Source organism: Myiozetetes cayanensis, unplaced genomic scaffold (genome assembly GCF_022539395.1).
Source record: "Myiozetetes cayanensis isolate MyiCay16 unplaced genomic scaffold, myiCay2020 scf6-25, whole genome shotgun sequence".
NCBI classification, from domain to species: domain Eukaryota; kingdom Metazoa; phylum Chordata; class Aves; order Passeriformes; family Tyrannidae; genus Myiozetetes; species Myiozetetes cayanensis.
This window is the reverse complement of record NW_026087853.1, coordinates 913487-937482: the sequence shown is the minus strand read 5'-3', so window position 1 is coordinate 937482 and position 23996 is coordinate 913487. Positions and strand designations below refer to the sequence as shown.

The following is a 23996-nucleotide window of genomic DNA, read 5'->3' as shown; positions in this document are numbered from 1 at the left end:
TCCAAACATTTTCCCCTGTAAAACTAAGGTCTGGATTTGTTTGGGGTTTTTGTTTTGTTTTGTTTTTTGGCTGACTGGTTGGTTTTGGTTTGGGGTTTTGTGTATAAACAAAATACACACACACAAAAAACACCAGAGGCTCAGTCACAACAAAATGCACACGACCTGCACCATACATTTTGGGATGAGTCCTGATTATTGCCTCTCAGAGGCTCCATCAGCCACCTCTCTGTTGTGCAGGACTGCAGCAATGTTCCTATAATCTTTGCACATCCCACTGGCAAACAAGTCCCTTCTTATCTCTTCTTATCCTTCTTACCTGCTTCCCAATCGGATGAAAGCATATTTCATATCCTTTGCTCAACTCAGAGATAAGAATCACCAGCAAGAAAGGAGCTCAGCTGCCAGGTAAGCAAGGTTTGTAGCAGCATTTTGCTGCAGGAATGACTAAATAAATCCTCATGACAATGCTGGTGAGTTTGTCTTCAGGAAAATACCTGAAGGCACGAGCTTCAAAACAAAAAATATCTGCAAAAATATTTGGCAAGGCAGTTCTGCCCTTTGGGATTTCTTCTTCTACCATAGGTTTTGGCCTTGAGACCTCATCCCCTTCTGGGATTCCCAACCACTACCACAGGACCAGCAACATCTGAGCTACACTTATACATGGCTGAGGTGCTGGTGAACTGTGAGGACTCTCTGTGAAGAGGGAATCATGGAATCATTAAGGTTGGAAAAGCCCTCTAAGATCATCGAGTCCAACCTGTCCCCCAGCACTGCCGCGTTCACCACTGACCCATGTCCCCAAGTGCAACAACATCCACATGGCTTTTAAATCCCTCCAGGGATGGTGAATCCACCACTGCCCTGTGCAGCTGTGCCAGGGCTGGACAACCATTTTCATGAACAATTTTCCCTAATATCCACTCTAAACCTCCCCTGTTGCAACTTGAGGCTGTTTCCTCTCCTTCTGCCCCTTGTTCCCTGGGAGCAGAGCCCAACTCCCACTGGGCTCCACCCTCCTGTCAGGGAGATGCAGAGCCAGAAGGTGTTGAAGGGGGTGGGTGGGGTGGAGATGTTGATGTTCCTTCTGAAATGAATTTTAGCCTCAGCCATGATCATTCTGGGTAGTACTATTTTTTTCCCAGTTTTAATATTTCTATTATTATCCCTTCATAGAAAATCATTTGCAAACCAATCAATGCCCAGATTTTTTGCCTCAGGTCATTTACTGAAGTTTATGGAACACGTGAAGAAAAAGGAGTTTCAGGTTTGAGCTGGGAAGCAAACTTCCAAGTTCTTGGGACCTCCCAATTAAGTGACATTGGGAAGTTTGCAATTTCTTGTGTTGAGGACTGGGAAGTCATGCTTTCCTGAATTTAGGAGGATTAAATGCCAGATCCTTCTGAACCATCCCAGCCAAGGTGTTTTTGTGCTGCAGGTCATGAGTTCCATGAAGACATCGTGGTAGGAAGGAGCCCCAGCTTCTGCCTTGGCAGGGATGCCAAGCCTTGCCCCAGTGGCTGCAGCTGCTCCTGCCAACAGCCCTGCAGGAGCGCAGACATCGGTGCCCGTGGGCTTTGGCCGCCCTCTGGCAGGGAAGTCCCCGGGCCGGGCTGGGGGAGGCCCCAGGGCCCGTGGCCGTGTGTCACAGGGCCCTTTGTGACACGGTGGCTGGGACGGGCAGGGTGTCCAAGGGCCCTCTGTGACACGTGGGGATAAAGGTGTTGGCGTCAACGCGGCCACGCCACAGCGCTCGGAGCGCGCGACTGGGCAGGACGGGACAGAGCGGTGCTGTGAGGAGTCTCCTCGCAGCCAACTCAGTCTTTGCCGACCAGAAGCTTTTCCGAGAGTTCTCTTTCGATCAAGATCCCTCGAGGCCAGTCCACAGGAGTTGGTGACCCGGAGCGTTTCCGAGCCATCCCCACTCCCTGTGGGAGTGGCCCTCGAGGCCAGGCCACGGGCCTTGGTGCCCCGGAGCTTTTCCGAGGAGTCACCAGTGCCTGTGGCAGTGGCCCTTGAGGCCATTTGTTGAGACTTTGCCACCAGGGACGTTTCCAAGCCATCAGCAGTCCCTGTGGCAGGAGCCCCTGAGGCCACTGAGTCACACTTGGCCACCAGGGGTTTTTCCCAGGCATCTCTCCCGCAGCTGCCCTCGAGGCCAGACTGTGCCATGGCGGGGGGATGCTTCGGCCTGTGCGGGCTGCTCCGGAGGCAGAGGAAGAACAGGAGAGGCCCTGGAGCTGGCCCAGCACAGGAACCCGAGGAGGAGGTGCAGCACTTCCAGCCACTGCAGCAGGGTGAGTGCTGCAGCTGCCCACAGGGATGGGGCTGCAGGAGCTGGGCCCCTTCCCATCCCCTCTGGACATGGCCAGGGAAAGGGATGGGGAAGAGGGGCCAAGGCTGATCCCCCCGGCATCCGTGCTCCATCCCCTGGGCATCCCAGGGCTGGCCCTGCCTGTGGAGCGCAGGGCTGGGCTGTGTTCTCTGGGCTCTCCTGCAGCCCCTCAGCTCTGACTGCGCTCGCTCTTTGCCAGATCCAGGCCGGGACCGCCCAGCAGAGCAGGACCGCGCCCGTGGCCGCTTCCGCAGGGCAGTTCAGGTACCTGCAGCCATCCCCCCTGGGCTGGGACTGCTGTCCCTGCTCCGCCTGGCACCGCTGTCACAGCACTCCATGCCACTTCCCTCTCCTCCCTGCCCTTTCTTCTCCTGCAGAGGTTGCTGAAATTCGTGGGAGTTCGGCGCAGAACGACCACGACTGCACCGCCCGAGCTCGTGGCACAGCCTGAGACCAGCGCAGCCGAGCTCGAGGGGCAGCCTGATGTCAGCTCTGCACCCATGGACTGTGCAGCCAGTGGTGATGTGGAACTGGCTGATGGCACAGCAACCTCTGACAGGGCAGCCACTGATGGAACAGAAACCACCGACGTGGCAGCCCCTGATTGCGGAGCCAACTGTGTCACAGAAGATCTTGATGGCACAGACAGCTCTGACATGGCAGAGGTTGAGGGCGCAGCAACCACCGACACAGCGCCCATGGATGACACCTCAGCCACCTCTGACATGGCACCAGTCGATGGCACAGCCACCTGTGACACCACGCTGGCTGACACCGAGTCAAGCTCTGACACCGCTCCAGCTGATGTCAGGGCTGAGGCTGACGCCACGACTGAGGGCATCACCAGCACTGACTGCACAGCCATGCAGAGTGTGACTGATGCTCCCAGTCTGGATCTTTGGGAGCAGGAAGGTGTCCCCAGCACAGATGAAGTAAGCACCCTGTGGCCAGGGCTCGAGCCCTCCAGGGCTCTTGTGGTCCCTCAAACCAGCTCCGCTGGGCCCCCTGAGCCATTGAGGGCAACCTGCTGGCTCTGGCTGCTCTCCAAGTGTCCCCCTCTCCCCTCCAGGTGCAGATCCTGGCAAGGCACCTGCAGAGCCAGTGCCCAGAGAGGCAGCACCTGGCTCTGCGAGAGCTGCTGGTGCTCAGCGTGGATCCCTCCATGGTGAGAAGGGGGCAGGGGCTGAAGCCACACGGGCAGCCTGGGGCTGGGCAAGGCAGTGGCTTGGTCTTGGCTGTGGCAGCTGCTCCCAGCTCTCCTGCCTCCCTCTCCAGCTGCCCAGGCCCTGTGGGACAGGCCTTTGGTCTCTGTGTCCCGGGGCAGCAGCGTGGGGTTGCAGTGCCAGGGTGGTGTTGGTGGGGCAGCTCTTCAGGGCTTCACAGCACAGCCTTGTGTTCCACACAGGCCAAAAGCATCTGCAGCCTGTCTGAGCACCTCCTGGAGCTGCTGCGTGATGGAGATGGAGAGCTGGTCAGGATGACCCTCTCCATTTTCCGGAATGTGCTCCGGGACGAGGAAGACAGGGAGGGATTCAGCCCCACTGCCCCGAGGCTGGTTGAGGCGCTCCGGCCACTCTTTGACCACGTAAGGCTCTGTGCCCCCAGCCACAGGTGCTGGGTGCTGCCAGGAAACCCGGGGGAGATTCAGGCCTGGGCCTGGTGGGCCTGGAGCAGGCAGTGCTGAGGTGTTTTCTCTTCTTTGGCCCCAGGACAACAGCCACGTGCAGCTGCTCTCCATTCGCCTCTTCCGAGAGGTGATGGAGTTGGTGGCGGAAGAGGGAACGTGGCTCTGGGAGAAGCAGGCGTGGCAGAGCCTGGTCCCCCTGTTCTTCCGCTGGCAGGACGAGAACCAGCGCGTGGCAGAGGTGAGCACTGGTGGGCTCTGGTGTCCCCAGGGCAGGGGCTGGGCTGCCTCCTGCCCTGGGGCCTCAAGGGCTCCATCCTCCTGCCGGCCTCGGTGCAGGGACGCAGGTGCTGTGCCCTGGGCTGTGGTGCCATGTGCCGCTCTCTGCTGCTCTGCAGGCCGCTCGGGAAGCGCTGCTCTGGGCTGCAAGGTTCCTGCAGAGGAGGGACCTGGAGCAGCTGGTGAAGACCGAGCAGCACTTCGGGTTCTGCGACTGCCTGGTAAGGACGAGCCCAGGCTGGAGAAGCCCCAGCCCCTGATGCGCAGTGTGCGGGGCTGGCCCTGTGCCCCTGGCACTGCTGCCCCCACAGACACCCCCTGCTCTCTGCAGATGGAGAAGGAGCTGAGCCGAAGGGGCGAGCACCTGCGCCAGGCCCTGCCCTTCCTGCAGAGCCCCCAGGAGCCCCTGCGAGAGGCGGCCGTCAGGTTCATGGGTGAGCCCCAAGGCCGCGGTCCCTCCCGCCCCGCTGCAGCTCGGCCCCAGCCACAGGGGCCACATGGCCAGGCTGGCAGCGCCGCTGGGGGGGAGCTGGGACACCGCTGGGGCCCTGACAGCCTCTGTGTTCCCAGGGGTCGCCGGCTGGCACATGAGGGAGCAGCAGGAAGACCTGTGGCCCATCCTCAAGGGTGAGTGAGGGCAGCGGGGCCTCCCTGGGGGCTGCGGGGCAGGAGCACAGACCCTGGGCAGGGAGCAGAGCCCTGTGCGGGCGGGGCGGGGATTGCAGCTCCCTGCACGGCGTGCCCAGAGCACACACACACTGCAGGGGCACCTTCCCGCTCCTCCTCTTGGCCCCTGCTCCCTCCTGGCCGTGCCAAGAGCTGCTGGCATGGCCCTGGCACCAGGGGCTCCTCGGGTCCCCGCACAGCCACGCTCTGACCCCGGCTCCCTTCCTCTCTCTTCCAGCCCTTGGAGCCATGAGCGAGGACGACTGCCCCTCCACCTCCAACTTGAGGAATGCACTCATGGCCACCTACAGGAGTGCAGTCAGAGCTCCACGTGCTCCGCTGAGGCGACCAATGTCCCTGCAACCACTCGGGACGACAGCCCAGGGACCACTTCCCAGCGCAGCTGCAGCTCCAGCTGATGCTGGGCCCAACTGAGCCAGCCGGCAAGGCCAGGCAGCTCCTGGCTCTGCAGCCCCATGGACGGCTCCCTCCCTTCCCTTCCCTTCTCCTGACCCCACTTCATCCCTCCCCTTACCCTGACATTAATAAACATTGTCTTTTTCTTGTTATCTGCATCTTGGTGCAACTGAAAGGGCACAAACCCTCAGCCCTGCAGCTCACGGGCCCCTCCTGCCTCTCTTTTGCCCCTTGCACTGTGGGCACACACCCAGAGGGACACGGGCACTTCAGGCTGCAAAGGGGCCTGTCCTGAAGGGCCACTTGCACAGCACTGTGCACTTCAAGATGTTGCTGAAAGGTGTGCTGAGTTTCCCCATGAAAACCCAAGACCTGGGGGCCATGCGTGGGGAGGCAAGGGGCTTGCATCCCAAGGAAAGTGCTTCCCAAAGAGTTCCCGGCAAGGGAGGCACAAATTTTTCACTCTGGCTCTCTGTGGCCGCTTCACTGTTTCTGTCCTGTTGCACTTTGCAGAGGGGCAGGGCAAGGGGCACTCCTCAGCCTGTGGGGCAAAGCCACGCTGGGGCAGCTCAGGAACTGCAAGCACAGCAGGCACTGCGTGTCCCCTGAGAACAGAGCTCATCCCCAGGAGCCAGATTAAGGCACAAAGGAGGCAGCTGTTGGATCCCAAAACGAGAATTCAACTTCCTTTTGTAACACAGAAGAGCCGAGAGAAAGAAGGCAGACAGACAAGTGGCAAAAGCTGAGGGGAACTGCTAAAAGCAGAGGACAGGACTTTTATACCCCCAGGAAGTGCTGCTGGCTTGGGAGCTGGGAGATCCCTGCTGGGCTTCTTCCCTGCTCCCCCTGCATCCTGCGGGGAAGGAGCCCAAGCGGCAGGGGAACAGAGTGGCAGCAGCTCCCACAGCAGTGCTCCGACAGCCCCCCAGTCCCCGGGCACGGCCCGAAATCCCCTCGCCCTGCTCCCCCCGGATGCCCACGGGCCACTTCACCAGGATCCCAGCCACGGTCGCCTGGCACCAAGAGGGGCCCTGAGTGTCCCCCGGCTGCTTCCCCGGGCTCCGAGCGAGATCTGCCGGGCACACCCGACTGGGGAGAGCGAGTCCTGCCTGCGCCTTTGGATTGTCACAGCTGTTTCTCTCTTGCGCTCCTCTGCCCGGCTCTGCTGGCTCGCTCGGTGCCTCCGGGAGCTTTGGCAAGGCTCGGCTCCTGCAGCAGCCCGGCTGGGGCACCGGGGCGCTTTAACTCCGTGCTCCAGACAGTGGCGAAGCAGATTCCACCTCGCCATCACGCTCCATCTTCTCATCAGTGCACTCCGATGGGTGTGGAAGGGGAAGGGATGGGTGGAACCTCTCGGAGCGTGTCCCTCAGGGCAGCCCCCCTGGGACAGCCCCGCAGTCGCTGTCAGTGCCAAACAGCCCCAAACTGGAACAGCCCCAAACTGGAACAGCCCACAGCTCCTGCAGCCCCGCACCAGCTCCCCCTGGCAGGGACAGGCAGAACCCGCCCCTCAGCCCGGCCTGGAAGCCCCGGAGTGGCTGCTGGGGCACAGACCCCGCCTGGGGGCTCGGCCAGAGGGACCGGAGCAAAGAAAACCAGGGCCACGTGTTTGCCTCGTGTGCTGGCCCTGCCGTGGGAGTGGGGAGAGCTGATGTGCTAGGAGGCTGCGGGGGTAGCTCCATGATCTGCCTCTCCCTCTTTCTCCTTCTCTCTTCTTGCTGCCTCTTCTTCTGCTTCTGTTTCTCTGCTCGTTTCTTGATGTTTGGGGTGGTTTGGAGCTGGAGGGATCAGATCTTGATTTCAGTGTTGTGCAGTTGGTTGGATGTTGCCTTAAGTGTTGTTGGTTTATTGGATCTTGATTTCAGTGTTGTTGGTTTACTGGATTTCGACTGCAGTGTTGTGAGTTCCTGGGATATGCTGAGCCAGTATTGTGGTGGAGCATTTTTGTCCTGCTTTGTGTGGTGTCCTTTTGAACTTTGGCCAAGTGCCCTTATTTGCTCCCCTAAATATAAAAAGAAATCCCTTGGGAACAAGCCCGTGGCTTATTCTCTTGCTGCTATCCCGAGGTATTAAAGAACCCTGTATCTATATATTAAAATAAAATTCCTAGCCCATCCTGTGAGCTGGCAGCTCCAAGGGCTTGGAGACTTACATGACTCCAGCCCTGCCCTGGGCAGCTGTGCCAGGGCTGGACCGCCCTTTCCATGAACAGTTCTCCCAAATAGCACACCTGAACTTCCCCTGCTGTAACTTGAGGCCGTTCCCTCTCCTCCTGTCCCTTGTTCCCCCTCCTGTCAGGGAGTTGCAGAGCCAGAAGGTCCCCCCTGAGCCTCCTTTTCTCCAGGATGAACCCCCCCAGCTCCCTCAGCAAAGCTCCCTGAAAACATCTCTGTTGCAGCCTTCTGCTCTGCAGATCCATGTGGATCCCTCCATCCACACCTCACCACCCCCCAAGCCTTTCCCAAGTGCATCCAGCTTGCTCCCAGCCAGCTTGTTGGGAGAAGGAGGCTGTCCCAGCAGCTGTGCTGCCCACAAACCTCTTTTCTCCTGCAGAAATGAGAAATGGGCTCTTTAGGGACAAAGCCAGCACCCTGGGCATCCCACTGAAGCACAGCTGGAGGCACCGACTCTGCGGTGACAACCCCTGGTGAAACTGTCACCCTGCAGCCACTTGGCTGCCTGGGAGGGACAGGATTGTCCGGAAAGTCCTTCACTCCTTGCAAGCCCAGGCAGCCCCAAGTGCATCCCTGACAATTCCTGATGTGCACAGCTGACAGCTGCTGGAATATTGCTCCTGTCAAGCAGTGTTTGAGTTCCCTTTTGTCCCCAGCTCAGGTTGTGTGTTAGTTCTGTGGAATCCTCTGGCTGCCAAGCAAAGCCCTCACTTCCTCTGCTCCTAGAGCTTGGGATGAAATTCCTGACTGGGAAGGTGCTGAGGGGGTGTGTGGGATGGGGATGTTGATGTTCCTTCTGAAATGCATTTTAGCCTCAGCCGTGTTGATTTTGGGTAGTTTTATTTTTCTCAGGTTTGAATGTTCATATTATTATCCCTTAATAGAAAACCTTTTTCAAACCAATCAATGCCCAGATTTTTTGCCTCAGTTCATGTTCTGAAGTTGACTCTCAGTGTACCACATGAAGGCAAAGGAGTTGCAGGTTTGAGCTGGGAAGCAAACTTCCAAATACTTGATGTTCTTGGGTCCTCCCAACTCAGTGACCTTGGGAAGTTTGCAAATTCCTTCAGCTCCTTGTGCTGAGGACTGGGAAGCCATGCTTTCCCGAATTTAGGGGGATTAAATGCCAGATGCTTCTGAACCATCCCAGCCAAGGTGTTTTTGTGCTGCAGGTCATGAGTTCCATGAAGAACTCAGGAAGGAGCCCCAGCTTCTGCCTTGGCAGGGATGCCAAGCCTTGCCCCCAGTGGCTGCAGCTGCTCCTGCCAACAGCCCTGCAGGAGCGCAGACATCGGTGCCCGTGGGCTTTGGCCGCCCTCTGGCAGGGAAGTCCCCGGGCCAGGCTGGGGGAGGCCCCAGGGCCCGTGGCCGTGTGTCACAGGGCCCTTTGTGACACGGTGGCTGGGACGGGCAGGGTGTCCAAGGGCCCTCTGTGACACGTGGGGATAAAGGTGTTGGCGTCAACGCGGCCACGCCACAGCGCTCGGAGCGCGCGACTGGGCAGGACGGGACAGAGCGGTGCTGTGAGGAGTCTCCTCGCAGCCAACTCAGTCTTTGCCGACCAGAAGCTTTTCCGAGAGCTCTCTTTTGATCAAGATCCCTCGAGGCCAGTCCACAGGAGTTGGTGACCCGGAGCGTTTCCGAGCCATCCCCACTCCCTGTGGGAGTGGCCCTCGAGGCCAGGCCACGGGCCTTGGTGCCCCGGAGCTTTTCCGAGGAGTCACCAGTGCCTGTGGCAGTGGCCCTTGAGGCCATTTGTTGAGACTTTGCCACCAGGGACGTTTCCAAGCCATCAGCAGTCCCTGTGGCAGGAGCCCCTGAGGCCATTGAGTCACACTTGGCCACCAGGGGTTTTTCCCAGGCATCTCTCCCGCAGCTGCCCTCGAGGCCAGACTGTGCCATGGCGGGGGGATGCTTCGGCCTGTGCGGGCTGCTCCGGAGGCAGAGGAAGAACAGGAGAGGCCCTGGAGCTGGCCCAGCACAGGAACCCGAGGAGGAGGTGCAGCACTTCCAGCCACTGCAGCAGGGTGAGTGCTGCAGCTGCCCACAGGGATGGGGCTGCCGGAGCTGGGCCCCTTCCCGTCCCCTCTGGACATGGCCAGGGAAAGGGAGGGGGAAGAGGGGCCAAGGCTGATCCCCCCGGCATCCGTGCTCCATCCCCTGGGCATCCCAGGGCTGGCCCTGCCTGTGGAGCGCAGGGCTGGGCTGTGTTCTCTGGGCTCTCCCGCAGCCCCTCAGCTCTGACTGCGCTCGCTCTTTGCCAGATCCAGGCCGGGACCGCCCAGCAGAGCAGGACCGCGCCCGTGGCCGCTTCCGCAGGGCAGTTCAGGTACCTGCAGCCATCCCCCCTGGGCTGGGACTGCTGTCCCTGCTCCGCCTGGCACCGCTGTCACAGCACTCCATGCCACTTCCCTCTCCTCCCTGCCCTTTCTTCTCCTGCAGAGGTTGCTGAAATTCGTGGGAGTTCGGCGCAGAACGGCCACGACTGCACCGCCCGAGCTCGTGGCACAGCCTGAGACCAGCGCAGCCGAGCTCGAGGGGGAGCCTGATGTCAGCTCTGCACCCATGGACTGTGCAGCCAGTGGTGATGTGGAACTGGCTGATGGCACAGCAACCTCTGACAGGGCAGCCACTGATGGAACAGAAACCACCGACGTGGCAGCCCCTGATTGCGGAGCCAACTGTGTCACAGAAGATCTTGATGGCACAGACAGCTCTGACATGGCAGAGGTTGAGGGCGCAGCAACCACCGACACAGCGCCCATGGATGACACCTCAGCCACCTCTGACATGGCACCAGTCGATGGCACAGCCACCTGTGACACCACGCTGGCTGACACCGAGTCAAGCTCTGACACCGCTCCAACTGATGTCAGGGCTGAGGCTGACGCCACGACTGAGGGCATCACCAGCACTGACTGCACAGCCATGCAGAGTGTGACTGATGCTCCCAGTCTGGATCTTTGGGAGCAGAAAGGTGTCCCCAGCACAGATGAAGTAAGCACCCTGTGGCCAGGGCTCGAGCCCTCCAGGGCTCTTGTGGTCCCTCAAGCCAGCTCTGCTGGGCCCCCTGAGCCATTGAGGGCTACCTGCTGGCTCTGGCTGCTCTCCAAGTGTCCCCCTCTCCCCTCCAGGTGCAGATCCTGGCAAGGCACCTGCAGAGCCAGTGCCCAGAGAGGCAGCACCTGGCTCTGCGAGAGCTGCTGGTGCTCAGCGTGGATCCCTCCATGGTGAGAAGGGGGCAGGGGCTGAAGCCACACGGGCAGCCTGGGGCTGGGCAAGGCTTGGCCTTGGCTGGGCTTGGGGAGCTGTGGCAGCTGCTCCCAGCTCTCCTGCCTCCCTCTCCAGCTGCCCAGGCCCTGTGGGACAGGCCTTTGGTCTCTGTGTCCTGGGGCAGCAGCCTGGGGCTGCAGTGCCAGGGTGGTGTTGGTGGGGCAGCTCTTCAGGGCTTCACAGCACAGCCTTGTGTTCCACACAGGCCAAAAGCATCTGCAGCCTGTCTGAGCACCTCCTGGAGCTGCTGCGTGATGGAGATGGAGAGCTGGTCAGGATGACCCTCTCCATTTTCCGGAATGTGCTCCGGGACGAGGAAGACAGGGAGGGATTCAGCCCCATTGCCCCGAGGCTGGCTGAGGCGCTCCGGCCACTCTTTGACCACGTAAGGCTCTGTGCCCCCAGCCACAGGCGCTGGGTGCTGCCAGGAAACCCGGGGGAGATTTTTGGGCCTGGTGGGCGTGGAGCAGGCAGTGCTGAGGTGTTTTCTCTTCTTTGGCCCCAGGACAACAGCCACGTGCAGCTGCTCTCCATTCGCCTCTTCCGAGAGGTGATGGAGTTGGTGGCGGAAGAGGGAACGTGGCTCTGGGAGAAGCAGGCGTGGCAGAGCCTGGTCCCCCTGTTCTTCCGCTGGCAGGACGAGAACCAGCGCGTGGCAGAGGTGAGCACTGGTGGGCTCTGGTGTCCCCGGGGCAGGGGCTGGGCTGCCTCCTGCCCTGGGGCCTCAAGGGCTCCATCCTCCTGCCGGCCTCGGTGCAGGGACGCAGGTGCTGTGCCCTGGGCTGTGGTGCCATGTGCCGCTCTCTGCTGCTCTGCAGGCCGCTCGGGAAGCGCTGCTCTGGGCTGCAAGGTTCCTGCAGAGGAGGGACCTGGAGCAGCTGGTGAAGACCGAGCAGCACTTTGGGTTCTGCGACTGCCTGGTAAGGACGAGCCCAGGCTGGAGAAGCCCCAGCCCCTGATGCGCAGTGTGCGGGGCTGGCCCTGTGCCCCTGGCACTGCTGCCCCCACAGACACCCCCTGCTCTCTGCAGATGGAGAAGGAGCTGAGCCGAAGGGGCGAGCACCTGCGCCAGGCCCTGCCCTTCCTGCAGAGCCCCCAGGAGCCCCTGCGAGAGGCGGCCGTCAGGTTCATGGGTGAGCCCCAAGGCCGCGGTCCCTCCCGCCCCGCTGCAGCTCGGCCCCAGCCACAGGGGCCACATGGCCAGGCTGGCAGCGCCGCTGGGGGGGAGCTGGGACACCGCTGGGGCCCTGACAGCCTCTGTGTTCCCAGGGGTCGCCGGCTGGCACATGAGGGAGCAGCAGGAAGACCTGTGGCCCATCCTCAAGGGTGAGTGAGGGCAGCGGGGCCTCCCTGGGGGCTGCGGGGCAGGAGCACAGACCCTGGGCAGGGAGCTGCAATCCCCGCCCCGCCCGCACAGGGCTCTGCTCCCTGCACGGCGTGCCCAGAGCACACACACACTGCAGGGGCACCTTCCCGCTCCTCCTCTTGGCCCCTGCTCCCTCCTGGCCGTGCCAAGAGCTGCTGCCATGGCCCTGGCACCAGGGGCTCCTCGGGTCCCCGCACAGCCACGCTCTGACCCCGGCTCCCTTCCTCTCTCTTCCAGCCCTTGGAGCCATGAGCGAGGACGACTGCCCCTCCACCTCCAACTTGAGGAATGCACTCATGGCCACCTACAGGAGTGCAGTCAGAGCTCCACGTGCTCCGCTGAGGCGACCAATGTCCCTGCAACCACTCGGGACGACAGCCCAGGGACCACTTCCCAGCGCAGCTGCAGCTCCAGCTGATGCTGGGCCCAACTGAGCCAGCCGGCAAGGCCAGGCAGCTCCTGGCTCTGCAGCCCCATGGACGGCTCCCTCCCTTCCCTTCCCTTCTCCTGACCCCACTTCATCCCTCCCCTTCCCCTGACGATAATAAACACTTGGCTTTTTCACACTTATCTGCATCTTGGTGCAAATGGATGTGGCACTTACTAGACCATGGCACTAACTGGAGTGGTAGTGGATCAAGGGTTGTACTTGATCATCTCAGAGGTCCCTTCCAACCCATCTGATTCTGATTCTGTGATTCTAAGAACTGGAGAGCTGGAGCTGTTATAACCCCATTGTCCATGTCTGGGCCATGGTTGGTATGTCCATGGCTGAGCTGCTCCACACGTGTTGATGCTCCATTTCCATCAGGAATTACAGCACAGGGATTGTTCTAGGAGTCCAAGTTTTTAATTGTTTGTTTGAAGACAGTTTAAAACATGATTCCCCCCTTCCCCACAGCAGCACAGCCCCTTCCTGTCCCCCGTGTCCCCTGGGAGCTGGGGCAGCCAAGGCAGCCCTGCCCTTCTCCGTGTCCCTCCAGCCTCGGGGCTGCTCCAGGGGAGTTCCACAGGTACGGACACGGCCGGGAACAGGCTCAAGCACTTTCAGTTACACTCTCAGGGCAGAATATCTGCTACCCAAGGTTCACAATTCAAGTTCCACAACATAAAAGAGTTCCAAAAAACCAAACTACAGCCAAGCAGAGAGTAGTGGCGCTTTAACATCTCGAGGTTTACGACAGTTGATCGACTGACAACGGACAGTTTCCCAATCCTGCTTCTCTGACCTTAAGCATTTGTGGCAAAACGTTAAGCTGTGGATTACAACAGGACCTGCAGCCTAGACTAAAGCAACGCTCCATGGTCGTGGTGTGCTCAGCATTCCCTGCACAGTCTTGGACTTGATGATCTTGGAGGTGTTTTCCAACCCAATCTATTCTATGATTCTATGATTCTCCAGCTCCTGGACTGGGGACTCTCCAACACGTGTCTCCAGGGGCTCAGGGTGGCCTCACAGCTGCCTCAAGGTGCACAACCCCAGCACTGGTTCCAGCTTCAGCTCAGGCTGCATCTCCACTTGCATTAAATACATTTATTGCAAACATCTCGACACAAAAATAGGTTCTCTCTAGGCCATTCACATGCAACGGAAAGGCGAGAAGCGACTACCTAGGACGACACAGAGGTTTAACCTACACACCTTTAATGTGGGGATCGTCCCCCCGGGGCTGCCCCGGGGCTCAGGAGCCAGAGGTGTTGTTGCTGCCGAAGCGCTGGTTGACGCTGTGCAGCAGGTGCTTGGGGAGGCAGTTCCAGGAACTGGCCAGCATCTCCTTGAAGCAGATCACTGCCTCGAGGCACAGCCTGGGAGAGGGGAGACGGGGATGCTGTTATAGCGGGGAGAAGGCTGCAAGGGAAGCTCGTTCCTTGGAGATGGTTCTCATCAGCAGTGCCAAACACTGTGCTGAGAGGAATCCTGCTCCATCCTCACCACTGGCTGCTGCTCTGGCAGCATTCCTTAAAGGAAGAAGTGTTTTCCAGGATTTTAGGAACATGAACAGGTCTGGTGGTAACCCTGCACCACCTGTCCTAAAATCACAGAATGGTTTGGGTTGGGAGGGACCTTAAACCTCATCCAGTCCCACCCCCTGCCATGGGCAGGGACACCTTCCACTAGCCCAGGTTGCTCCCACCTTGGGAAACTTCCAGGGATCCAGGGGCAGCCACAGCTTCTCTGGGCAACCTGTGCCAGGGCCTGCCCACCCTCCCAGCAAGGAATTTCTTCCTGCCATCTAAGCTGGGGACACGAGAGTTTAATGTTGAAGTCTTGCTTTCTTACCTTACTAGAGATCTTGGTTGTAGGGAGAACACCAGGATTTCATTGCTGTGAGCCTGGGGGTGGGGAGAGAGAGAGAGAGAGAGAGAGAGAAGAAATTGGGTTATATGAGTTCACAGTGTGACAGCAGGAGCCAACCCAGCCCAGGCTCACAGATCATGGAATCAAGGAATCCCAGAATGGTTTGGGTTGGAAGAGATCTTAAATCCTTCCACCCCTTGACATGGGCAGGGACACTTCCACTGGAGGAAGCCTGCAGGTTTCCAAGCCTTCAGGCATCTGCACTGAGGGACTCTGGACACGAGCAAACCATGTCCTCCTCACCTCTGTGATCCCCACCAGATCCCAGTGCCAACTACAACCACCTCAGCTGGCTGGAGTGAGCTGGCACCGGGAAGGGAACGCTCCAGGTCAACTTACAGCTTTGGAGTGGGCGAGCAGGTTGTTGGCACAGCCCCCAAAGATAATCACCTCTCCCTCCTCGCTGGCACAGGCCGTGTGCCACAGCCTGCAAACAGAAGGCAGCACTGCATTAACCCAAAAACCCAGCTCAGCCTTGTCACTGCCCCAGGAAGACCCCTCTTTATCCCCAGGAGCACTGCAAGCCAGGCCAGGATTCATCACTGCTTGAACTCATTAACCTGGATCAGAGCACTTCCCAAACAAGATGGATCCCAGGAACTCCAAGATGTGTTTTCCATGCACATCACAGAGGTTTTGATGCTTTAAAACTGCAGGTCATCAACTCTTATTTACTCAGCAGGAAGCCAAAACCATCGTGGGTGTGCAGGGGATGAGCCCCAGCTCGGTGACACCGGCCCATGCCCGGTTTGCTGGGACAGCAGGGACACACACTGGTTCCAGTTAGCTCTGGTGCTGGCACTCACAGGCCTCTGCAGCCAAATCAAACCCTAAATCCCCAGATCAAACCCCAAATTCCACCTTTCCTGCCATTTCACAGCCAAAAGCTGCCTCCAGCACCCGCCCTGTGTGGCACTCACCTGGAATTCTGGAAGCACAACACAGCCACAACCTCTGGGACACATGGAAAATGAGAGGTGTGAAGAGCAACGTGTGCCCTGTCTCTCACAGCCACCACTAAGTGCCTCCACACTCCTTGTATAACAAGTTTCCAGGAAATTGTCTGCCATACCTTGGTTTTTCAGAGTAGTTATGCTCAAACTGGATCCACTCGTTCTTGCTGATGCAATAAATCCAAGCATCACCTGCAAACAAGCAAAGCCCCAACTATAAACAGGATTGTGTTGGTTCTGTCACATTTCCTGTGATAACCACGTACTCCTGTGGAGCACAGCCCATGTCTGTTCCCAAATAAATCAATTCTTTTAGGAAAAACCTTATAAAACGTTGGCTCCTGGTGGACAACAGGTGTTTAATGTAACAGAGGTTCACGGGAGTGAAGATGGAGAACTGCAAAGCTCTCACTAACTGCAATTTGCATTAGATACACGTGTGGAGCAGATGATTTGCTATAAATAATAGTGTCTCCACACAGTCCACATCCTGCTCTGTGGAATTAGCTGCAGGCCACGAGGAGCTGCATCACAAGTGCACAGCAGGAATTCAGAAGGAATTCAAGCAGTAAGTCAAGCTTCTGTGCACAGCTGTCCAAGAGCACAAAGACAACACCAAATCCCTTGGTGGAATGACTTACTCAGAGGCTGCTTGTCAGTGGTGAACCCTCCGAAGAGGAAGAGGTGATCCGAGGAAATCGGGGTTAAGGAATGCCACGAGCGGCCGACCGGGCAGATGCCTTGAGTGAGTCTGCATTGCAATGAAAACACCCCAAATTACACAGGAGGGACAGTGAAATCCCTGCTGCTCTTTTCTGCCCTGGTTATTTTTCAGGGATCTGCAGGACTCAGCTTCGCCCCGTGCACCTGACCCAACAAGTTTAATGTCTTTAGACACAGCAAAGGATTTTAGCCGACAGAGTTTTACTTTGAGTTACCCACATTTCGTTCCACTCCCAGGTGTCCAGGTCCAGGTAGTAAAAGTCGTTCATTCTGGACTCCTACAACAAAGCAGATGGTGGTTCAGAGACTCAGCTTAGGTTTGAGCATCCCAGGGTTAAACTGGGCTGGGCTTACCCTGTATCTGCCTCCGAACACGTAACCTCTGTTCCCAACCGTGGCACAGGCGTGAGCGGCTCGAGGGGACGGGGTTTTGCCCTGGGAAAGGAAACAGTGACACCACAAATCAAGGAGGAAAAAAGGTTCAGAGGAACTCAGATTTAAGGCCAATAAGGAACAGAGTGAAAAAAAAAAGCCAGCCAGTAAGTCATCCTGAGTGCTTTTTGATGGATGGAGGATCAGCAAACTCGTTAAAAACGGGGTTTAATTTTTTTCCCTTCTCAAAGTGTGTAAATTTTGCTTTTAGCCACAAAAGACAGACTGTAAATGAGACAGTGGCATAATAAATCATAATGTGCATAAATCATTAAGTGTCCAAGGCCAATGTGGACGGGGCTTGGAGCCACCTGGGATAGTGGAAGGTGTCCCTGCCCACAGCAGGGGTTTGGAGCTGGATGGGCTTTAAGGTTCCTTCCAGCCCAAACCATTCTGAGATTCTATGGTTCTATCAGATGTTATTTTTCTTGGGTTTCTGAAATCCTTGAGGCCTGTGTGCAGTAAAACAAAGCAGTTCTTTGGCAGTCTGGGGTTACTTGCCTCAAATTTCATTTCCTCCAGCTCTGTGGCAACATCACCCCTTTTCCCTGTTCCTGAACACTTCAGGGACACTTGAAATGTGTGTATTTGAAATTAGGGGTGTTTAATTCTATCCTGGCCACAACTCAGCACCCGAGTGACACGTCCCAAAGGCTCACATTGCAGTGAGGGTGACAGCAAACCACACACTTGGTCCTCCTGAGCTCCCCACGAGCACAAGGCCACTGAAGCGTGAAAGGAAGCAAGTCACAGGGAAAAAACAAAAAAAAGATGAAGACAGATCAAAATAAAAGGCAAATTTCCTGGTTTTGGAGAGTGGATCTGTGTAAATGAATGGTTTAAGTGGCTCCAGGAGCACTGCTGGCTAACATTACTGAGCTGTGACTTAATTAATTGACACAAGAGCAATGATTACCGTGGTTATAGGCTGGCTCCAAGTAAAGGTTTCAAGGTCCAGAACGTGCACGTGGTCGTTCCACCCTCTAGGAAGACCTGAATTCTTTGAAAATCACAAATAAGCAACAGGTTTTAATAAGCACTGATTCAATATTAAAGTTGAAACGGGAATGACTTCCAGGGTTACCTACCCAAAAAGAGGTTTCATCGAATTCAAACGTTCCCCGTTGCTTCCCTTCGGGAAAATAGCCATAACCTCCAAAAAATATCAGCCTGAAAGAAAACGTGGACCAAGATCTGTGAGAAACTCTGTCACATCTGTTGGTGTAAATTAAAAGTTCTGTAAAGGCTGTGCTCAAACTGGAAAATCAGAGAAGCTCCTTTGGCTCCACCACTTTCGGTGCATCCACGGTGCAAGTTTTCCAGGTGTGGAAAACTTCCAGTTTTCTTGCCTAATCAATCCTACCACCCACACTAAATCCCTCTGGAGCTGCTTCCCAGATCCCAGGCTTCCAAGCTTTGCTCCAATTCCAAATATATGGAAGCCACCAGGGTGTGCTGCCTGGTCTCTGCACTTCAGCCTTGGCCAGCAGGGCTCCCACAAGGCTCCTCCTGGTGTTAAAATGGGATTTACCTCCAAGTTTGATCTTTGGGTTTTAGCCTCTCTAAGGAACCAACGGCATGGCTTTGCCAGGAATTCCTAAGGGATTATGGAGTGACTGAAAACAATCTGCACCGCCTAATTAAACACCCACAACTCAGATTTACATCTGAACTGATCACATCAGGTATGGTAATGATGAGCTCGCTCTCCACACCCACAACCTGAAAACCAGCACCATGGGCAATTCCAGGGAATCACAGGATAGCCTGAGTTGGAAGGGACACACAAGGATTTTCCTATCTTTCCTGAGTCTCTGCAACAAGTTCCACAGCAATTATTCCAGCTGTGAGCTCTCTCTCCATGGAATGGCCAAAGCAGCACAAGCTGCTCTAGAGTTTACTCCAAAATCACCACAAAAGCACAAAATGGTTTGGGGTGGAAGGGACTTTAAAGCCCATCCAGTTCCACCCCCTGCCACGGGCAGGGACACCTTCCCCTAGCCCAGGCTGCTCCAAGCCCCGTCCAACCTGGCCTTGGACACTTCCAGAGATCCAGGGGCAGCCACAGCTTCTCTGCCCAACCTGTGCCAGGGCCTGCCCACCCTCACAGCCAGTAATCCCTTCCCAATATCCCATCTATCCCTGCCCTCTGGCAGTGGGAAGCCATTCCCTGTGTCCTGTCCCTCCATCCAAGTCCCTCTCCAGCTCTCCTGGAGCCCCTTTAGGCCCTGGAAGCAGAGCCAAGACATGAGCTGGAGGGATGGAAAGGGAGTCCCTGGGGGGCCCTTACTTGTTCCTGTAGACCCACACCCCGAGCTTGTCCTTGGACGAGGGGGGCACCCCCTCACACTCCACTCGCACCCACTGCAGCACCTTGTCCGTGGATCTGGAATTCAGCATGTAGAACTGGAGGAAAAAAAACAAAACAAAAAAGATTTGTTTAATCTTTTCATTTTTTTCCAATCTGAGTTTGTTCAAAGCTTCAGTCCCACGGGTGTTAAAACAGTAACTTTTAATTAACGTGCATTGGCAAAGGAAGAGGAACAATGAAAAGTCCTTTTCTTCGCTGAAAACATTTGGAACAAAATATGGATTCACAAATCCTTTGCCCTTTGCAGACTCAAACACTTTTTACACAAGTAGCAGGTTATGAACATCGAGTTTCACCATCCAAAAGCTGACATGGGGTACGCTGAAGGTGTGCACAGAGTAACAACTGTCTCATAATTTAAAAAATGGTTGAAAAAATTGAAAAAAGTGGGGGTTTTTATAGTTTTGTCCCTCCTCTGCACGTTGCATCCTTTTACAGGGAGAGAAATAGCTGCTACACACACAAACAAGAACTGAAATGTAAGAATGCCAGAGCAGGAAGGAAGTCACACTTTATAAAGGCAGTTTGTTGCACACTGTCTGCAAAAATTGCATCAAGCTCCTTCCAGTTTATAGTGATACATTTAAATATATAAGTCTATATTTAAATATATAACTCTCTATTTCAATATATAAACTATATATTTATACAGGCCCAAACTATTTAATTTAAAGCACATTGCCACAACATCAGAAAATATTATTAATTAATTGTAGCTGACGGGGTGGGGATTGGTCACAGGTTGGAGTCGATGATCTTGGAGATCATTTCCAACCTTAATGATTCTGGGATTATCAGAGACTCCAGAGAAAAGAGAAACATTTAAACCCATCCCAGAGCAGTTCCAGATCACCTCCTGATATTATTTCAGGCACCTCTGGCCTGAAATTCCCATCTTTCCAAAGCAGCAAACTCAAGAGGCGCTGGGTGAATTTACAGTGCAGGGTGAATTGCACAAGAACAGAACAGATGCCAGGTCAGGGTGTTCCTGCAAAGCTTCCAGGGCACAATCCTCATGGGAAATGATGGAATCAACGGATTGCTGACCTTGTTTGTGTTGCCCCGTGCGTGGTGCCCTCCGAAGAGATACACCACCCTGTCCACACACACGGCACAGCTGCCAGACATGGAGGGGGGAACATCTCCTTCTGTTTTGCTCTTCTTCCTAAAAGAAGGGTGGAAAATATCTCACCTGGTCAAAACAGACACGAATGGTTTTACCTGGGGGGGGGGAATTTTATATCACTGCCAAGTGTGGTTGGAGTTCCAGCTGTGGACACTCAGTTATGGATTCTTCACACCTCTGCAGGTGAAACCATTTACAAAATCAAGCTGGTCTAGGATGGAGGGGGTGGGGGAAATGTAATTTAATTAATACATGGGGTTTTTTTGAGGGGAGGATGGTGGGAATCCTGTCTGCCCAGCTCAGGAGTTTGGAATGTTCCAAATCCTCAGGCACAGAGGAAGCACCTGTCTAAACTGCAGGTTTCCATTCTGCTACTGGATTTTTCCTGTTTGTAAATATCACAACCCCAAAGAGGAGCTTCCAGCCCGTGTCCAAGGCTGTCCCCAACCTCAGGGAGGGCTGGAAACACGGCTAAAATCCCACTTTCTGCAAAGCACTGCAGAGTTTCTTTGGCTGCATCAGTGTTTAAAAACAACTCCTTAAGAGAACAACAAGTTAGAAAACTCAGCAGGGGTTCCCTGAGCACCACTGCCACCAAAAGTGGTGCAAATACAATTCCCACGTGCTATATCCTATCCCAGGCATCCCAGAACACTTCACACTGGTGATCACACACCCCTGTCCAGGCTGCCTGTCCAAGCTGCCTCTCCTACTTCACTCTGGGAAATCATATTTGATGTTTACACATTTTTGCAACAGTTTGACAGGTGGGAACAAAGAGCTCAGGGATTTCTTTCCCTGCTCGGCCCCTCAGAATGGTTTCTATACCAACTTAAGGATTTATCTGATTTTTTCCCAAATTAATTATTTACTGTACCATCTTCCAGTTTCCATGTTGTAGATCCATATTTCATCCCTAGGCAGGTAGAAGTCATAAAATCCCCGAACTTGGGCATTCTGCAGAACAGGACAGAGGAGAAAAAGCAACTTTAGAAGGATGTTTGACACATGGAATTACAGACTCCTGGGAATGTTCACACCCCCTCAGAGATCTAATCACAGGACAGAACACAGCAGGGGCAGTGCCTGCTGCACTCCTGGGCCTCCCACCTGCATAGAGAGCAGGAATCAGCCTAATTCAGTGTCTGCTGGAGGCCACACAAGCTCCCAGGTGGGTAAATGGAAGTTAAACCTCTGTTTTACAGCCCAAGCCAGGGAGCAGAAATGAGCCAAAGCTTCCTTCTTAATTCCCCCACCCCCCTGCACGACATCAATTTACGACTGAGCTCACTGACAACTCACCTTGCTGTCAAAGCTGTGAAATCATTCTGTGCTGCAGCACATGCACCCCCCCAGCGTGACAGCCACCAGCCCGGGATCCTGCGCACCCGACACACAGCTGTGCTGACAACGCTGGGACAAAGCCACCCCTCCCACGGCGCCCAATCCCAACCAGACAACGCTCCCTGCACGAGCTGCCAAACAACACCCCGTCCTCCCCCACCCCCCCAAAAATCCTCTACGTGCCAAGGTTGAACCCTCGCGATTTATTTCGGCGTTGCGAAACACCCCAGTGCCACGTCCCAATTTGTTAACTGGGGGGGATGACTTCTTGAGAGTTGCTCCCAAAGCAGGGTCATTCCAGGGGGAGCTGTACCTTGTATCCTCCCCAGACGTACATGCAGCGCCCGTCGGTGACGGCCACGTGCCCGCTGCGCTCGGCGGGGCTGTCGTTCTCCAGCTGCTCGAAGCCGTCCTCGGGCGGGGCCGGGAGCTCCTCGCCCGCCTGCAGCTCCTCGTTCTCCTGCAGCTCCTCGTTCTCCTCCGCCATCTCGGGACGTGCTGCGGGCACACAGAACCCAGGGATTACAGGGAATGTGCCGGGAGGGACCCGCACGGATCGTCCAGGCCGGCTCTGAAAGTGAACGGCCCCGGCTCCGGCTGCCGGTTCGAGCCAAGGTCTGTGTTTTTGAAAAAAGAATTAAAATCTTACCCGTAAGGATCTTAAAAATTAAGAATTAAAAATTTCTAAGAAAATCAAAATCTTACCTATAAATACGTTATTGATTTGCCCAGAGAAGCTGTGGCTGCCCCTGGATCCCTGGAAGTGTCCAAGGCCAGGTTGGACGGGGCTTGGAGCAACCTGGGATAGTGGAAGGTGTCCCTGCCCATGGCAGGGGATGGAATGAGATGGGCTTTAAGGTCCCTTCCGACCCAAACCGTTCTGGGATGTCAAAAACTGAACAAATTTGACAGCTTCGCCTCCAATATGGTTTTCACAAAAGTGGAAACTCACAGACCTTTCCCAATAAAGTCCCTTTGGGCCCGAAGTCCCAAGCAGAGTCTCCCACATGCAAACCTTCCCACAGCTGTTCAGTGCAGGACACACCACCTGTCCCACATAAAATTCCACGAAATCAACCTCCCTGCTCCCAATCCCACCAGCACGACGAATTCCCAAACCCCAGTGTCCCTGGAAGACGCTGATCCAAAGCCCAAGTTTGTGCAACCAAAGCCAGGCAAAAAGGTCCTTTAGTCCTTTAGCAGCACCTCCACACCCTGCACTCCCGGGTTTGACATTCCAGGTCAGATATTCCCGGGTCTGATATTCCAGGTCAGATATTCCCGGGTCGGATATTCCAGGTCAGATATCCCGGGTCTGATATTCCCCTACACCGCTCCTGAGGGGCTCCTGTTTAATTTTAATTGCTCCCACGATTAACCCGCCACCTTCGGGGGGGTTGTCTCTGAGCTTTAATTACGCTTCCCATCAGAAAGCCCTGCCCCACAGCTCCGTGAGACCCGCCTGCTTCTGGGCTAGCGGGGTTCCCAGTGCCTGTCCTCACGGAGATAATTTATATAACACACAGATGTATTTTATACGAGGTGCATTACCGATGTTACCCCTCAGACACGCCGGGCCACGTCCCCCTCAGCCATCTCCGAGCCCCCCTCAGGTCGCTGCCGCCCCACACCCCGACGGGACGGCGGGGTCTCCTCCCGACACCACCTCCCGCTGTCGCGACATACCTCACTCAGAACGCTTCGGGCCAGGCGGGGGCTCCTCCCGACACGTCCCCCTGTCGCGACATGCCCGGCCCCAGCGCTGCCCGCCGCCGTTACCGGCCCGGCCCGAGCCCGCCCCGCGCCCCGGCTCCCTCAGCGCCCCCGGCGCGCTCCTACCGCGGTGTGGGGGCTCCCCCGAGCCCCCCGGCCCCTCCGCAGCTCCGGGGCTGCCCCTCCGCGGCCGCTCCTCCCCCGCGGCCGCCCCGCAACATCCGCCGGCCCGCAGGAACCGGCCCCTTCCGGCGGCCCGCGCAGGCGTGGGGACACCAATCACCCGGCACCGGGGCCTCCCAAAATCACCCTGGGTGGGCATCCGAGCCTCCCAAAACCAACCTGGATGGGCATCTGAGCCTCCCAAAATTACCCTGGATGGGCATCCGAGCCTCCCAAAATTACCCTGGGTGGGCATCCGAGCCTCCCAAAACCAACCTGGGTGGGCATCTGAGCCTCCCAAAATCACCCTGGGGGCACCTGGGCCTTCCAAAACTAACCGGGCTCTCCAAAATTACCCGGGGGGCACCCGGGCCCTCCAAAACTACCCTGGATGGGCACCCCAGCCTTGTAAAACTAACCTGGAGGGGCACACGAAGCCCCCAGAATTAACCCTGGGGGCACCTGAGACCCCAGTACTGATCAGGGAGGGGACCTGAACCCCCCAATTAACCTTAGGGGCACCTGGACCCCCCCAGAATTAACTCTGATGGGCACCTGAATCCCCCAAAATTAATAGTGGGGAGCACCTGAACCCCCAAAAATCAAATCTTAGGGGGCACCTGAACCTTCCAAAATTAATCTTGGGAGTCTCCCAAATTAACTGGGGGTGGGGGGA

General features: G+C 56.3%; 2 protein-coding genes across 5 annotated transcripts; one reads left to right on the top strand and one right to left on the bottom strand.

The window, feature by feature from the left end:
• Positions 1 to 2975: 2975 nt before the first annotated feature.
• LOC126650829 (maestro heat-like repeat-containing protein family member 6) lies at positions 2976 to 12582 on the top strand. Of its 2 annotated transcripts, none has more exons than XM_050336099.1 (8): positions 2976 to 3270; positions 10633 to 10728; positions 10977 to 11156; positions 11277 to 11432; positions 11590 to 11691; positions 11802 to 11904; positions 12041 to 12097; positions 12375 to 12582. In XM_050336099.1, the coding sequence occupies exons 1-8, from the start codon at positions 2995 to 2997 to the stop codon at positions 12569 to 12571; spliced, it is 1167 nt and encodes a 388-aa protein (XP_050192056.1). In that variant the 5' UTR covers positions 2976 to 2994; the 3' UTR covers positions 12572 to 12582. The 2 variants fall into 2 exon arrangements, with proteins under 2 accessions (XP_050192056.1, XP_050192057.1); XM_050336100.1 differs by lacking the exon at positions 10633 to 10728 and adding an exon at positions 3408 to 3503.
• Positions 12583 to 13282: 700 nt separating this feature from the next.
• Positions 13283 to 23377, bottom strand: KLHDC2 (kelch domain containing 2). 3 transcript variants are annotated; one of them, XM_050336135.1, is made up of 15 exons: positions 23285 to 23301; positions 22151 to 22244; positions 21759 to 21943; positions 20979 to 21058; positions 20023 to 20140; positions 18895 to 19010; positions 17693 to 17774; positions 17521 to 17604; positions 16527 to 16607; positions 16392 to 16450; positions 16091 to 16200; positions 15569 to 15641; positions 14836 to 14923; positions 14419 to 14471; positions 13283 to 13943 (listed from the first exon to the last, which is right to left on the bottom strand). In XM_050336135.1, exons 3-15 carry the CDS (start codon positions 21930 to 21932, stop codon positions 13820 to 13822), a joined length of 1242 nt encoding a protein of 413 aa, XP_050192092.1. In that variant the 5' UTR covers positions 21933 to 21943; positions 22151 to 22244; positions 23285 to 23301; the 3' UTR covers positions 13283 to 13819. The 3 variants fall into 3 exon arrangements, with proteins under 3 accessions (XP_050192092.1, XP_050192093.1, XP_050192091.1); XM_050336136.1 differs by lacking the exon at positions 22151 to 22244 and having other exon boundaries at positions 23285 to 23377; XM_050336134.1 differs by lacking the exon at positions 23285 to 23301 and having other exon boundaries at positions 21759 to 22062; positions 22151 to 22610.
• Positions 23378 to 23996: the final 619 nt, after the last annotated feature.

What these genes read in the sequence shown, in the direction of transcription:
- LOC126650829 (XM_050336099.1), top strand. Translation starts at nt 2,995, where the DNA reads ATGGCAGAGGTTGAGGGCGCAGCAACCACCGACACAGCGCCCATGGAT. An exon ending in GTGTCCCCAGCACAGATGAA is followed by an intron (nt 3,271 to 10,632) that starts GTAAGCACCCTG and finishes TCTCCCCTCCAG; the next exon opens with GTGCAGATCCTGGCAAGGCA. An exon ending in AGAACCAGCGCGTGGCAGAG is followed by an intron (nt 11,433 to 11,589) that starts GTGAGCACTGGT and finishes GCTGCTCTGCAG; the next exon opens with GCCGCTCGGGAAGCGCTGCT.
- KLHDC2 (XM_050336136.1), bottom strand. Translation starts at nt 21,932, where the DNA reads ATGGCGGAGGAGAACGAGGAGCTGCAGGAGAACGAGGAGCTGCAGGCG. An exon ending in GGAGCCAGCCTATAACCACG is followed by an intron (nt 16,608 to 17,520) that starts GTAATCATTGCT and finishes TTCCTTTCCCAG; the next exon opens with GGCAAAACCCCGTCCCCTCG. An exon ending in AACTACTCTGAAAAACCAAG is followed by an intron (nt 14,924 to 15,568) that starts GTATGGCAGACA and finishes TTCTGTTTGCAG; the next exon opens with GCTGTGGCACACGGCCTGTG.